This window comes from Papilio polytes, unplaced genomic scaffold (assembly GCF_000836215.1).
Source record: "Papilio polytes unplaced genomic scaffold, Ppol_1.0 DF824024.1, whole genome shotgun sequence".
NCBI lineage: Eukaryota > Metazoa > Arthropoda > Insecta > Lepidoptera > Papilionidae > Papilio > Papilio polytes.
The window spans coordinates 672,516-686,489 of NW_013525180.1; the positions used below are offsets into that span (position 1 = coordinate 672,516).

Genomic DNA, 13,974 nt, shown 5'->3' on the forward strand with positions numbered 1-13,974 from the left:
AACAATTATTGGAACGAAAAGCAGAGTTCGAAGTAATATTAAAAAAATTATTAGCTTCACTTAATAATCGTTTGACGGACATGAATTACGGCGGTAATATGTAAGGCATATATTTATAACCTATAATTACCTAATCCGGAGCACAAAATTGAAGTGAAAAATGGCCTCCCAAGGTCAAACTTTCGATTACACTTCAACCTTGGTATAAAACTCACCATTCTATAATTTAAAAATAATAAAATGATTACAAAATAAAGTGTTTTCATTTCTAACCGAAAATTATATTTGAAATGAGATTGGCAAATTCATTATCTATCTTGGCTAGGCTATTACAGACTTACAAATAAACGCGGTATAAAGTTGAACTTAGGAATAAACTGAGTATAAGCAAAATTTGTACTAACATTTGCTTATACTCAATCTATTCCTAAGTTTAACTTTGTACAGCGATTATTTGTAAGGTTGTTAGACTAGTAAAACTGACATAAATTTTCTCGTTTGACACTTTACATAGTAATGTACATATGTGCTTATATCCGCACTTTATAAAAAATCTAATGAGTTAAGATACGTTAATCCAATTAGAAGTGCTTAAAAGTATTACAGGGTACTTTTACAAAGGCGATTTATAGTTAGGTATAACTAGCATTCGCCCGCGACTCCGTCCGCGTGGTATGAAAAAAAAAGTGAGTGACCTATGTGTTCTTCCAGACTATCCTCTACATCTGTACCAAATTTCATCGAAATTCGTTTAGCCATTTAGGCTACAAATTCTAACAAACATCCATCCATCCATCGAACCATTCGCATTTATAATATTAGTAAGAAGTAGGATGTGACAGAGCAGAACTAACGACAACGAATAAATCAATTCATTGTACTAATTAAACTGTAAATAATTTATAATATTTTATTATTATCGCTTTAAACGCTAATTATTATTGCAATATTTATTTATACGAAGCTAATACACTTTCAATACATTGCACTCAAACCGCACTAAATGGTCGTGAATATGAAGTCTGTAATAAGTTTTGTCATTTTAATAATTCCTTTTAGTCTTGCATTAAATTCTGATTATGTGTATGAATTCGGTATGTATCTCTACGTTTATATTTTTTTTTTTATAACATAAGGTGGCAAACAAGCAAGCGGCCACCTGAATACGCCAAAATGACGAAGCGACCGCTGCCCATAGACATCCGCAATTGCAGATGCGTTGCCTACCATTATACGACGGAGCAGGAGACGCACATAAAGAGGACATTTCCCCTTCCTATGCATCTCATCCACCGTCAAATCCACTTCACCTTCCCAACCTCTTAAGAAAAGAGTGGTAAAGAGGAAGGGACTTAAATTAGGCCTCCGGCACCACACTCATCAGACGAAACACAGAATTGGTTCCATTTCACGCTTGTCTTCTGTGTGGTCGTGGTATTATACCGGGCGTGCCGGCCCTGCAGTGCTAAGATGTTAAAGCGGGCACTACCACTGTTTATTTATGTAAATGTCTAATATCGTCGAATTTCGTGTTCAATTCCTAAACAAGACTAAAAAAGAATGTAGATTTGTAAAGTTAAGGGCTAATATTGACTGGGCGAATTTGTTTTCTTTTCGTTCTTTTATTCCAATTTTAAAATGTCTTTCTAGGAAGCGATCAGGGACAGGTTATCTATACAAAAGACGGTACTATCTATTTGTTCCAGCGCGAAACTAATATTGACATTCCTGTAAGTATCCACATACTGATATTACTTGTAAAAAGATTGAAATCCTAAGTATAATATTCTGTAATAATCCCTGATCCAGATTTTCTTACATTCTAAGAAAGCAAAAAAAAAATATACCATATCATTGGAAGTAAAACATCATAGAATTTAAGGCAGTAAGCAGTTTTATATTTTACAGGTCCCTTCTGATTTTACCGTCACATACGTCAAAATCACCGTCAACGCTTTATCACCGCCAAAAGTGGATTATGACAATCTGTACCACAGAGTATCGATTAAGTACAGCTGGGTTCAAATCGCGCAATCAACATACAATATAATCGTTAAGGGTGTTCCAAACCCTTAAAATAAAGACATAAATGTTGAAATAAATGATTCAGAAAGATTTTATTGCGTTTCTAATATTTTTTTTTCTGTTTAGTTCTATCGGTATAACGAAACGATTTGGTCTTTTTTAATGTTCTACGGAATATGTTTTAGTTTTATAATCCAAGAAAATTTAAGGCAATACTGTTCTGATCAACAACAATACTTATTACACCTGTTTGACAAAAAGTACCTAAGTTACTCAGATTTCTCTTTTGACAACGAAGCTCTGAATAATGTTTCGCGCGCGAAACTAATCAAACTCTAGCATTTTTTACCTAAAGTTATCTATTGTTAATTAAGGTTCATTCCATTCGGATCTCATTGCACGCATTATGCTCATATGAGAATATTCAATAACCTGTGTTTAGAATCCATTAGTTACGGCTGCATGTAGATGCGAGATTGTTTTAAACTTACCACGATGTGGTTGCCCGTCATCTTAATTGTATTAACCTTTGTCAATTTCATTCATTTATTTTATAATCCTCATGTAGGATATCAAATTCACACATTCGGTAAGCAATCAACAAACAGTTCTCATGTATAAAAGCGATATTATAGTTACACTAGCTTTCGCCTGCGACTTCATCCGTGTGGAATTAAAAAAAAACAAAGGCCTATATGTTCTTCTGGACTATCCTCTACATCTATGCCAAATTCCATCGAGATCCGTTTAGGCTACAAACTCTAACAAACATCCATCCATCCATTTAAACTTTGTCATTTATAATATAAATAAGAAGTAAGATTATAACTAAACACATTTAAAAATTCCACACACACTTTCTAAAATCCATATTTAAAATATCTTGGTTAATATTTTTGAACTTTAGGTGAACGTATCGAAGGAGACATACTATCTTATCAGAATAAGGGCGCTATACCATTGTTTAATCCTATATATAAAGTCAAAATCGAAGTAAGTACTAGTCAATTATTACAGTTTTTAAGATAAAAACGCGAAAGCAGGACCTGCGGTGACGTAGGGCCAACGCCCAGGGCGTTGGACAAAAAAGTATGACACAGGAATACAAATCTCATGTGATAACCATGCTTATAAATAAAAAAAAAAACAAAAGGGACACCGTTGAATTAATCGTCTAATAGTGCTAGCACCGGTACAGCACGTATGGCACATTTTTAGGTTGTATTCTTAGTCTTCTAATGGTGTTTTTTTTCAGCCTAGTAGACAAGATGTGGATAAGAACATGACCCTTGTAACAGTCGAGTATCTAAATAGACATACGAAAATCGTTGTCACTTATGATCGACCGACGCAAACGGTAACATTTCGATGGAAGTACCCTTTCGTGCATACTGAATATGAAATCAAAGGTTACTCGCTTCCTAACAAATCAATGTCGATAGCAAATCTACAAAGCCTAATAAATGAATTTATATTTTAACTAGTTTGTTTTATTGGGATTGTGATTACTATGACGAAAGCGGAAGGTGTGTAAATTTTAATTCTACGCACTAGTACTTGCGATGTTTTATTTCTACCCCATCCACATAGGCCTCGTGATAATATACACGGTTCCACTGTTCTTACACTGTACGTAGTGTTTAAATAATTAAATCCAAGGGTGACATCTACCGACCCCTGGTGAATTCTGAAAGTATAAGGTACTTTCAGAATTCACCAGGGGTCGGTGTGTTTGTGATTATAAATACTACACCTTTCCCTGTAAGACAGTTAAAAAATAATTACGTTATGAAAAAATGGACATAATATTGTTGGATTGGGAAAATAAAACAAAAAGATTAATAGTAAAAATATTTCACTATTGACGGCTAACAATAGTTATGTCGTCAATTGTAAAAAATAAATCAAAATAAAGTGAATTTACAATTTTATGTTAGTCCAAAATATGCTTAAGGTTCACTGATAAATGCTGGTCGGGGAATAGTTAAAATTAATCACGGGAACGCATGTTAATATCGTCGTGTCGCTCTCGATCGGTATCGCGATGGTCTCCAGATACTCGCACGCCGGCGGACGGCCCGGCCTCCTCGTGCTCGCGCTTACCTCCCGGGTACGGCGCCGACGGCGCGGACTGCACTAGCCGGCCCATTAGACTCGCGCTCTTGTCTTTCCTAGGTCTCGTCCACTCGTGAGCCAGTACACGATCCAACGTCAGCCTCAAAGTGATGTCAGGCTCCAAAATGTGCCGCACTATAGACTTAGCAGCTGCGGAAACGGTGTCTCGAATCCTCAAACGGAACACCCAGTTACGAGACATTTGATCCTTAAGCAATTTACGCAAGTTTGAATCATCGAATGGCATAGACGCATTTAACATGATAAAGAGAATGATCCCGAGGGACCACACGTCGGCCAACTTTGGATTATACGGTGTACCACTCACCACTTCCGGGGCTGCGTACGCCGCGGAACCACAGTACGTTTGGCTAAGCACGCGTCTGTTTTCTCCATCGGTGCAGAGTCTTGCAAAACCAAAGTCTGCTAATTTCACGTTAAAACGCCTGGAAAGCAATATATTTTCGCATTTAAGGTCACGGTGGGCAATATTCTTACTGTGCAGGTAGTGCAGCCCACTGGCCATCTGTCTGAACCAAAGTTTGGCTTGGTTCTCCGGTACGACTCCGTTTCTTTTTATAAAGTCTAGCAAATCACCGTTGTCAGCATATCTCATGAATATGAACACTCTCGGCCCCCTCTGCAAGATGCTGTGCACTTGTATAATATGTGGGTTCTCAATCTTAGTGAGAATGTCGAGTTCTCGAGGAAAAAATTTTTCTAAAAAATCGCGGGGCGCCTTTTCCTTATCGAATATTTTGCACGCGAGGTGCATGCGTTTGGGGCTGGACGCATCGCAATACTCCGCCAGGTGTACAGTGGCGTAAGATCCTTGTCCGATTTTCTTGCCTATGAGATATCCCCGTTGTTCCAAGGCATTGACCTCGGAGCTGCGAGGGCTGAGCCGCTCAGCCATTGAGGTCTATCAGCTTTATCCTAACCCGGTTAGGATACATTGGACATCTCACTATTCACGATATACCCAATAGTTTCAGTGACTCTCCTGTCAAATTGTATGGTATCCGTTTTGCTTTAAATTGCCACTCAACTCTCATTAAAGAGAGTAAATAAATAAAATAAATCCTTAATAGCACGCACAAGATTTTGTCAAAATATTACATCACAAAGAATTTGGATATAAAAAACGCTTTCACTAGTAAGATATCTTCCAAAAAGACGTAGTTGTTACATTTATGATTTTTTCTTTTGTTTCTAAAATCAAAACTGATGTCTTTCATACTTGCCTGTTTCAAGTTTTGATGTAAATAGGTCGTCCTCATCAGAGATACAGTACAATTATCTTTAGACAATCTTTTACCCATTTTGTTATTGTTTTTATTGAATTATTTTTGGTATTTAATAATTATTCTTTTAATTATAATTATTTCTTAAGTGAAGTAAGGATTTATGACTCCAAATTGATAAGTGTAGGGTAAATATTAAGTTGCGTTAGATTTTGTAAAACTAATTGTTACAACCTTCTTTTGCCAGAGCATTATTGAGATTTGCATGTTGTTTGTATAGTAAAAGAAGCCTTTTTAACGTTGTTATAACGTATGGATCAATTATTGACGAACTTATACTACTACTTTAAAATCTCGATAGCATGGAAAAACCTGCAAAGAAAAATCCGAAGAGACGTTGCCTCAACGATCCATCCATGCAAACCTAGACTTTCGCTTTTATCATACAGTATGATATATAGAAACCGAGAGCGTGAGAAAGAGTGTGTGAGTGTAACGTGATATGAAAATTATAAATTATTAAATAAAGTATAAAAGCATTTTATAAATTCACTTTTGTTGTTAGGTACTTTCTTTTTATTATAATCTTTTATTGCTGGCATGTCAACGGCCGTCCCGCAAACTTTTGACATTGATATTTGATTGACATTGACATTTTAGTTTTCACCGCAACAAGCATATAAAGTCATCAAAACAATATTTATACATATAATTGGGGCCTAAAGAATAACAGAGGGGCGTATCAGACTAGTTTATCTGACGCCTGATCAAATTTAGTAGGCTTCAAAATGATGAACCAATATTTAAAAGAATTAGAGCAAGTAAGTTGACAATAATTTTGTTGATGATTGCATTAGAAATGCCTTTATAAAACGTTATTAATCTTCTTAGGATCCATTTGACCCGGATGAGTTTGTTGAGAGGATGGTACGGAGGAGTATGCAGGAATCCCGACTGACAGATGATCAAATTGATCCCGAAATGATTCATGATATATTTACTCAAGCGATACAAGATTTAAAAGTTCTACAAGAACGACAAGAGAGAAAATGTATGAGACTGGAACAAGCTGTGCAAGAGGAGGAGAAACAATATGGTGCTAAATTATCCGAGATCATGGAGCAGCATTCTGTAAGTAGAATAGCTTTTATAATTTGTTTGTTATGGTATTTTTCTGTATAACTTTATATGATTGTTCTGGAAATTAGGTAGGATTTAGTGTTTGAAATTTGATTAACAGACAGACAACATTTATTGCTTATAGTTTGTAGAGAGAGCATGCATTTACAGGTTTCTTGTGAAATTTCAAGCTGGATTAATTAATTTTGTCATATAATTAATATAAATTATTCGTCTTTTTCAGCATTGCGTGAATGTATTTAGTTCATTAGATGAGCGTATGTCCCGCTGTGGAGGCAGAGCATTGGAAGTTGGTGAGAAACTCGGTGCTGCAAGAGCTCCGAGAGCAAGGTCTGCTGCAGCTCGTGATCTATTGTCACACCTAGCTAACTTCCTTAGTCCTGGACCTGTTCTTACTGATCTTTTTAATGATCCAAATAAGGTAAGAGATTTTTAATTAAATGCTCCCATTTTGTTTATCATTTGTTCAAAATTTGAAGTTTACCCTATTATTAGTGATTTGTTGCTATTTTACAAAAGATGTTTATCTTATATCTAAGTCTAGGGAGGGGACCAGTTACCAACATGATCTTTTTTTTGTTTGTTTTACTTTTTTGTAGTTTTTGCGAGTTGGCAGTTTCACCTAGGCAAGTGACCATATCTGGTATACTGCTGAATTTTAAATATTACTCATTTAAATACCTTTTATTTTAGCTAAATGAAGCAGCTGATGTGATACAAAAATTATACACAATAGCACAAGAACTACCACCAGATAAGTTTGAAGTTGCCAAGAAGAAAATTGAGGCTAAATATGAGGAGATTGAGAGGAATCTGATCGAGGAATTTGTGAAGGCACAAAATCAGGGCAATTTGGCAAAGATGAAGACAATTGCTAATATCATGACTAATTTTAAAGGATATTCGCAATGTGTTGATGCTTTTATAGAAACTAGCCAAATGGTATGTTCTTTCATCATCAGTGTGGCTCTGCATAATAAAAATCAGAACATTCAGTATATTACTACTTAAATTACTAAGAAAATTGTGACAAAGATATATCAAATTACATGGAATGGAATGGTTATTAATTTTGATAGTAATTTGTATGTAAAACTATCTCTCGCCTGCGACTCCATCTGCATGTATTGAAAAAAAAAACAAAAGTGGGTAGCTTATGTGTTCTACCACTATCCTCTATGTCTATGCCAAATTTCATCGAGGTCCATTCAGCCGTTTAGGCTTCAAACTCTAACTAAAATCCATCCATCTAAACTTTCGCATTTATAATATTAGTAAGATTTAGTTCTTCAATTGAAGCCAGGTACAGATTAAGCACATTTATTCCATAATATTTTTTCTTCCTTAAACTTTCTTTACAGAATACTTTACTTGGTAAAGACATATTTGCTTCTGTGCTGCCGCTGTGCAAGAAGAATAATACAATAATAAACAGCGTATTCCCGAATCCAGAGCAAGTAATGAGCAAGTTTGTGTTGAACATCTTCCATCTGAAGTTGCAAAAGTATATACAGACGAAATTAGCTGACAAGAATGATATTGAGAAATATTTAAGGAACCTCTATGATATGTACACAAGGTAATTTTTAAGATTTTTAATAATGCCTCCTTATATACAAGTATTTATGTACACATTTTTGTAGTTTTCATTTTTAAGGTAGTCAAATCTTAGAAAAAAAAAATTTAGAATTAAGTTTTTAATGGGGAATTAGACAACAATAATTTTTAATAACATAATTTTTTATTCATTGTTCAACATTGTTGTTGTATCAGTAGGGTAATTAACCTTTAATCTGTCTGTGCGTCTTTCCACTGTAGATTATAGATAGGGGCATCTGCAAATGCAAATGTCTATGGGTCACTTTAGTATTTTGACAAAATATGTTTGTGCTTGCTCAATTTCACCATCTCACTAATATTGTACATGCGAAAGTATAGTTGAATGAATAATAGATGCATGTTTGTTGGAGTTTGTAGCCTAAACATCTGAACGGCTCTGAATGAAGTCATAGATGTAGAGCATAGTCTGGCAGAACACATAAACTACATATTATTTTTTAATAACACACGAAGTGAGTCGCGGATAAAAGTTAGAATACTTTAAAAAAAACCTTAAAACAGTAACCTTTTTAAGTTTTTTTTCAATGTAGTTGTTGAATATTCGATAACATATTTTTAAATACATTACAGTACACAAAAAGCATGTGACGAGTTAGTGTCAGCTGGCATGGTGTCCGCTGATGGTAATATATCTACTGGGGACCTGCGACGTGAGGCGCTTGTTAACGGCGCGATGGCAGCCGCTAATGATGGCTACGCGGCTCTAGAAATACGCAGATTAAAAGCTGTGCTCTCAAATTCTTTGAATACTTATTACAATGAGAAACATCATGTTAAGAAACAAATACAAGGTGGCGGGTGAGTGTAACTATACTTATACTATCTTTATCTGTCTACTAGCTGTTCCGGTGCCACTGCATCCGCATAAAATTATGAAAATTTTATTTTATTGTTTACATGTGTCAAATTTTCAATGCAAATGTCAAAATGACATGACGTGATGACAAACCATGGCAACCTTGCTTCCTTAATGTTGGCAACTTGTAGTTTATGGTCCCTTTCCCATGAAGGTTTTTTTCCAATTTATTTATTCCCCAAGTTTAATAGCATAAAAATATATAGCCTAAAGCTTGTCGTAAGTGTAGGGCTTTTTATTAAAGAAAGGATTATTCAAAAATATGCTGTGTTCTATGTTCTATGTTTTCATAAACACACTTGTTTGTTATGTAGGATGTCAGTAATCAAAGCACATTTTTGAATAACTATTTTTTATTAAATAGCCCTACACTTAATTCATGCTTTAGGCTATACATTTTTACGCTATTAAACTTAACGGGTAAATAAATTGAAAAAATCCTCATGCGGGAAAGGGACAAAAAACTACTAGCCAATAGCAAAGCGAGGTTGCCATAGTAACGGTTATTGTTATCTAATAAGAATGGTCTTGAATGTTGTTAGTGTTTTTTTAAGTATGTCTTATAATAATTAAAAAAATATATATATTTCAGGTTCCAAGAGCTCCGTCGTGATTTACAAGCAGTGATAGGTACCCGGGCAAATATAAACATAGCTCAGATCGAGAACTACGGCGGGGAGACTTTCCTCAGCGACCAGTTGGTGCAGAAGATGCTTGCTGATGCTAACATGTCCTTCCTGAGGTGTAGAACTGTAAGTTATTGATAAATTGACTTCATATGTACTCAGTTACAATAAGATTTTCAATAAATAGATAGTGCTCTCGACTTCTTTCGCGCGGAATTAAAAATAAATCTAGTAATAAAGATAGTTTATGTTAGTAAGTGATAATGTAACACTCTAATGGCAACTCTAAGAGCGAGCTGGCGGCCTGCTGTGGACGCCCTCTGCCCCACTTTTGGGACATAGGAATAGAAGAGAGAGAATAGAGAATGGCAAATTGGCCCAGTAGTTTTTGAGTTTATTTGTGACAAATATACGAATCAAATAGATTTATCTTTTTTTTAATAATATGAATGCGAAAGAGCTGATCAGATCTCGATTAAATTTGGCACAAATATAGACGTCTGGAAGAACACATAGGACTATTTTTTTTAAATCCCGCGCGGACGTAGTCGCAGGCGATAGCTAGTAATGATACTGACTCAATAAAAAACACAAATTTCTATTGGAACAAATATTAATGCAACAAAAGTTTAAAATTAATATTGTAATTTCTTTTCAGTTATGTACCAGCAATGAATTGCCAGGTACTGCGGTAGCTTTATTGGATGTGCTCATCCAGCAGCTGATGATCGAGCATGTGGACTACGCGCTGGACCTCGGCCTGCAGTCCATACCTATAGCTGAGAACAAATCCCCACCACAGGTACAGTCAGCTGCACTAATATGTACACTTGCTGTTGTGACTCCGTTCGAGTAATAATAAAAGAAGTAGACTATGTATTCAGTGTTATATGTGTTTTCGAATTTTGTGGAGATTATTTTAACAAACATCAATTGAGCAATATATTTGCATTAATTGTGTAAGACTAGCTGTCGCCCGCGACTCCGTGCGCGTGCAATTTAAAAAACAAAAACAAAAATGAGTGAGCCTATGTGTTATTCTAAACTATCCTCTACATCTGTAACGAATTTCATCGAAACCCGTTCAGTCGTTTAGGCTATAAACTCTACCAAACATCCATCCATCCATCTAAACTTTCGTATTTATAATATTAGTGTGATTAATATGGTTTACAAAATGTATGATACTTGTATATTTCTTTCGCTTTGGGTATCCAAAATACGTGTTATGTGTGAAATATACACTAGTCGAAGTTTCTGAAGTTTTGTAAGTATATACTTATTTATACAGCTGACTGTACAATTGAAGCAAAAACTTCAACTTGCATACGTCATATGTTTTATATGCACTTACTTTCTGTACTTATTCTATTATCTTATTTACAGATTTACTTCTTTGAAATTGTCAACCAGACGAACAAAATTGTGAAGATGTTTGAAGAGCATTTCCAAGAATCAGTATTACCATGTTTGAGGTATGTATATAAAAGTACACGTTTGAGTTGGCACATTGGGCAAAAGAAAACGCTTGTTTCTGATGTGCCAAATCAAATAACAATGTATTCTAAAATTAGTCCAAAATGTTACTAATAATATATTATTTTTATGTTACAGTTCAACAACAAAACAGAGTGAGTGTGTGCAGAAGAAGAGCGTAGTTCTGGAGCAGCTGGAGAATAAGGTAGATGCTGGTCTGGAGCGCGCCATCGCCGCGGTCGTCGGCTGGGTGCGGCTGCATCTCCATACTGAGCAGAAGAAGACCGACTTCAGGCCAGAGGGAGACATCGACACCATCGCATCACCTGTGAGTAAACGAGACAGATATACAAGACTGTTGGAGAAGTTGGAAATAGGATGCGGGACTAGATAGAGATAGAAACATAAGAATATATGTGAATAAATAAAAGAACTTCTGACATACTTCAAGTTAGAGGGAGACAACACCATCGCATCACCTGTGAGTAAAAGAGATAGAGATAGTGCGCCAGAATACTTGTACTGAAATAGTTAGGAACTAAGTATACGTGGTTAAGGAGCGTGCTATTGGAACTAGAGGGAGATAGAAACATCATAAAACGTATGAGTAAATGAGTAAGAACGATCGCCAGACTTAAAGTTAGAGGGAGACAACAACATCCCCTCACCTGTGAGTAAAGGAAATATTTCAGTCTAGAGGGATACATCGATGACAGTCTTTGAGTAAAGGAGATAGAATGAGTGTTATAGTTAAAGTTAGAAGGAGACAACTATACCGTCACAACGCCTGTTAATAAACATGACAGGCAATTACCTTTAGAAGATGACGACGTGTAAATTCATATTACAACTATGCAATTTTATCTTATCTCTAATATTGTCTGTATTTTTTATATTAATATTATGCAATTTAATTTGTCTTTAGTTACTGTTAGTAATTTTATTTATATTTATGTGTTGTCAGGCGTGTTTGGCTGTGGTCTCGTACCTAAACTCAGTGATGGAGAAGGTGTACGGCAACCTGGAGGGTGAGAACCTGCAGGCGGTGTCGCTGGAGCTCGCCGTGCGCCTGCACAGAGTCATATACGAACATCTGCAGAACTTCCAGTTCAATTCTGCAGGTGAGAGTCGAATTACAATATTTGTTTGAATACTAGCTTTCGCTCGTGACTCCGTTTGTGGAATTAAAAAATAATAGTGAGTAACCTATGTGCTCTTCCAGATTATCCTCGATTTAAATTCCAGATTAATTATTTAGATTTCTAACTCTAATAAACATCCATCCATTAGTAAGATTAACTTTAAACCTACCTTCATAAAGTTCATTGAGTTTTTCTGGAGATACTTTCTATTTATTTATTGTAATTAATTTAAACATATATCTATACAAAGAGAAACAATAAGTACCCCTTCGGGCGTGCAATATAATGAGTACAAATGCAGCGAAACAAACATTTGGGAATAACAACATAAAGCACCTAATACCATATCATATTTAAACTTTGACATTTTTAACAAGCTTAATCTTAATTATAACATCCATAGTCAAGGGTTACACCTTAGTTTTAATGCTAAGAGTTAAAGAAATCTTGAATTTTTACAGTAATTACAACAATTCTTCTAGATTCTAACAGAGCTACAGCACAATCGGTTTTTTTGTAAACTTTTTAAACTTGTATGAATTTTGTTAGTTTTTAATGACTAAATAACAATTTTAGGTGCAATGATAGCTATCTGCGATGTGAAAGAGTACAGGTCTGCGGCGTGCGGGCGCGCGGGCAGCGCGGCGCACGCGCACGCACTATTCGACGCACTGCACGCACTTTGTAACTTGTTACTTGTGAAGCCTGAGAACTTGCATCAAGTCTGCGAAGGAGAAACTTTAGTAAGTAACATTTAATTATCTGTTCTAAGCTTTCGCACACGACTTCGTTCGAAAAACCAAAAGAAAGTAGCCTATGTGTTATTCGAGATCCGTTCAGACTTAAAACTCTAACAATTTTATTAAAAAAGTGAATAGAAATATGCTGTGATTGTTAACACTCTATATGACATTTTAAAGATGTGTGTTTACGCTTCATTATATTAGTATAGACAATATTAATATTGGAAAAACACCTTCATGTGGGAAAGGGACCATATACTACAAGCTGCCAACATTAAGAAAGCAAGGTTATTATGGTAACAGTAATTACAGCAATTGAGAATTACAAATGTAAACATTTAAATAAAGTTTTTTATAATTTAATTGTTTACATTTGTCAAATTCTCAATTGCAAATGTCAAAATTACCGTTACCATAATAACCTTACTTCCTTAATGTTGGCAGCTTGTAGTGGTCTCTTTCCCACATGAAGGTATTTTTACACACGGGAACAACTAATTGTTTTATAAAATTATGTATATCTGTGAATATTCACTTTATAATATAGCGTTGTTTTTTCCCCAGGCCGAATTGGATCAGTCTATCTTACACAACTTCATACAACTGCGTTCCGACTACAAGAGTCATAAATTATCCAGTTTCCTTAAAGGACTGTCGTAAATATAAGCGATAAATCGTTTATCTTTACATAATAAATTGTTACTGCTTATGTAAATAACATTAAATTATAATAAAATGTAAACGATCGTTTGTTTTATTTTGTATATACAATGAGTTATATTTGAATATAATTGGTCATATACATTTATTAAGACATTCTGAATTTTTTTATGCGAATATTATGATCACGGCGCTGGAGAACGGTTCCCACGACTTTATACAGATTAGTAAATAAAAAGCTCTAGATGATTTTTACTGTAGAATAAGTTTTAAAATATTTTAGGTGCAAGAAGCTAACTTTAATACCTTTTTCTCAAGAACGATGGG

At 35.1% G+C, this 13,974-nt stretch overlaps 2 protein-coding genes across 2 annotated transcripts; one reads left to right on the top strand and one right to left on the bottom strand.

The window, feature by feature from the left end:
- Positions 1-3,935: 3,935 nt before the first annotated feature.
- LOC106100997 (testis-specific serine/threonine-protein kinase 2) lies at positions 3,936-5,337 on the bottom strand. Its single transcript, XM_013280063.1, has one exon. The coding sequence runs from the start codon at positions 5,054-5,056 to the stop codon at positions 4,016-4,018; it is 1,041 nt and encodes a 346-aa protein (XP_013135517.1). The 5' UTR covers positions 5,057-5,337; the 3' UTR covers positions 3,936-4,015.
- Positions 5,338-6,045: 708 nt separating this feature from the next.
- LOC106101194 (exocyst complex component 5) lies at positions 6,046-13,729 on the top strand. Its single transcript, XM_013280343.1, has 13 exons — positions 6,046-6,205; positions 6,276-6,515; positions 6,748-6,945; positions 7,218-7,466; positions 7,886-8,103; positions 8,715-8,942; positions 9,593-9,752; positions 10,285-10,428; positions 11,013-11,101; positions 11,241-11,430; positions 12,067-12,223; positions 12,821-12,987; positions 13,552-13,729. Exons 1-13 carry the CDS (start codon positions 6,173-6,175, stop codon positions 13,645-13,647), a joined length of 2,169 nt encoding a protein of 722 aa, XP_013135797.1. The 5' UTR covers positions 6,046-6,172; the 3' UTR covers positions 13,648-13,729.
- Positions 13,730-13,974: the final 245 nt, after the last annotated feature.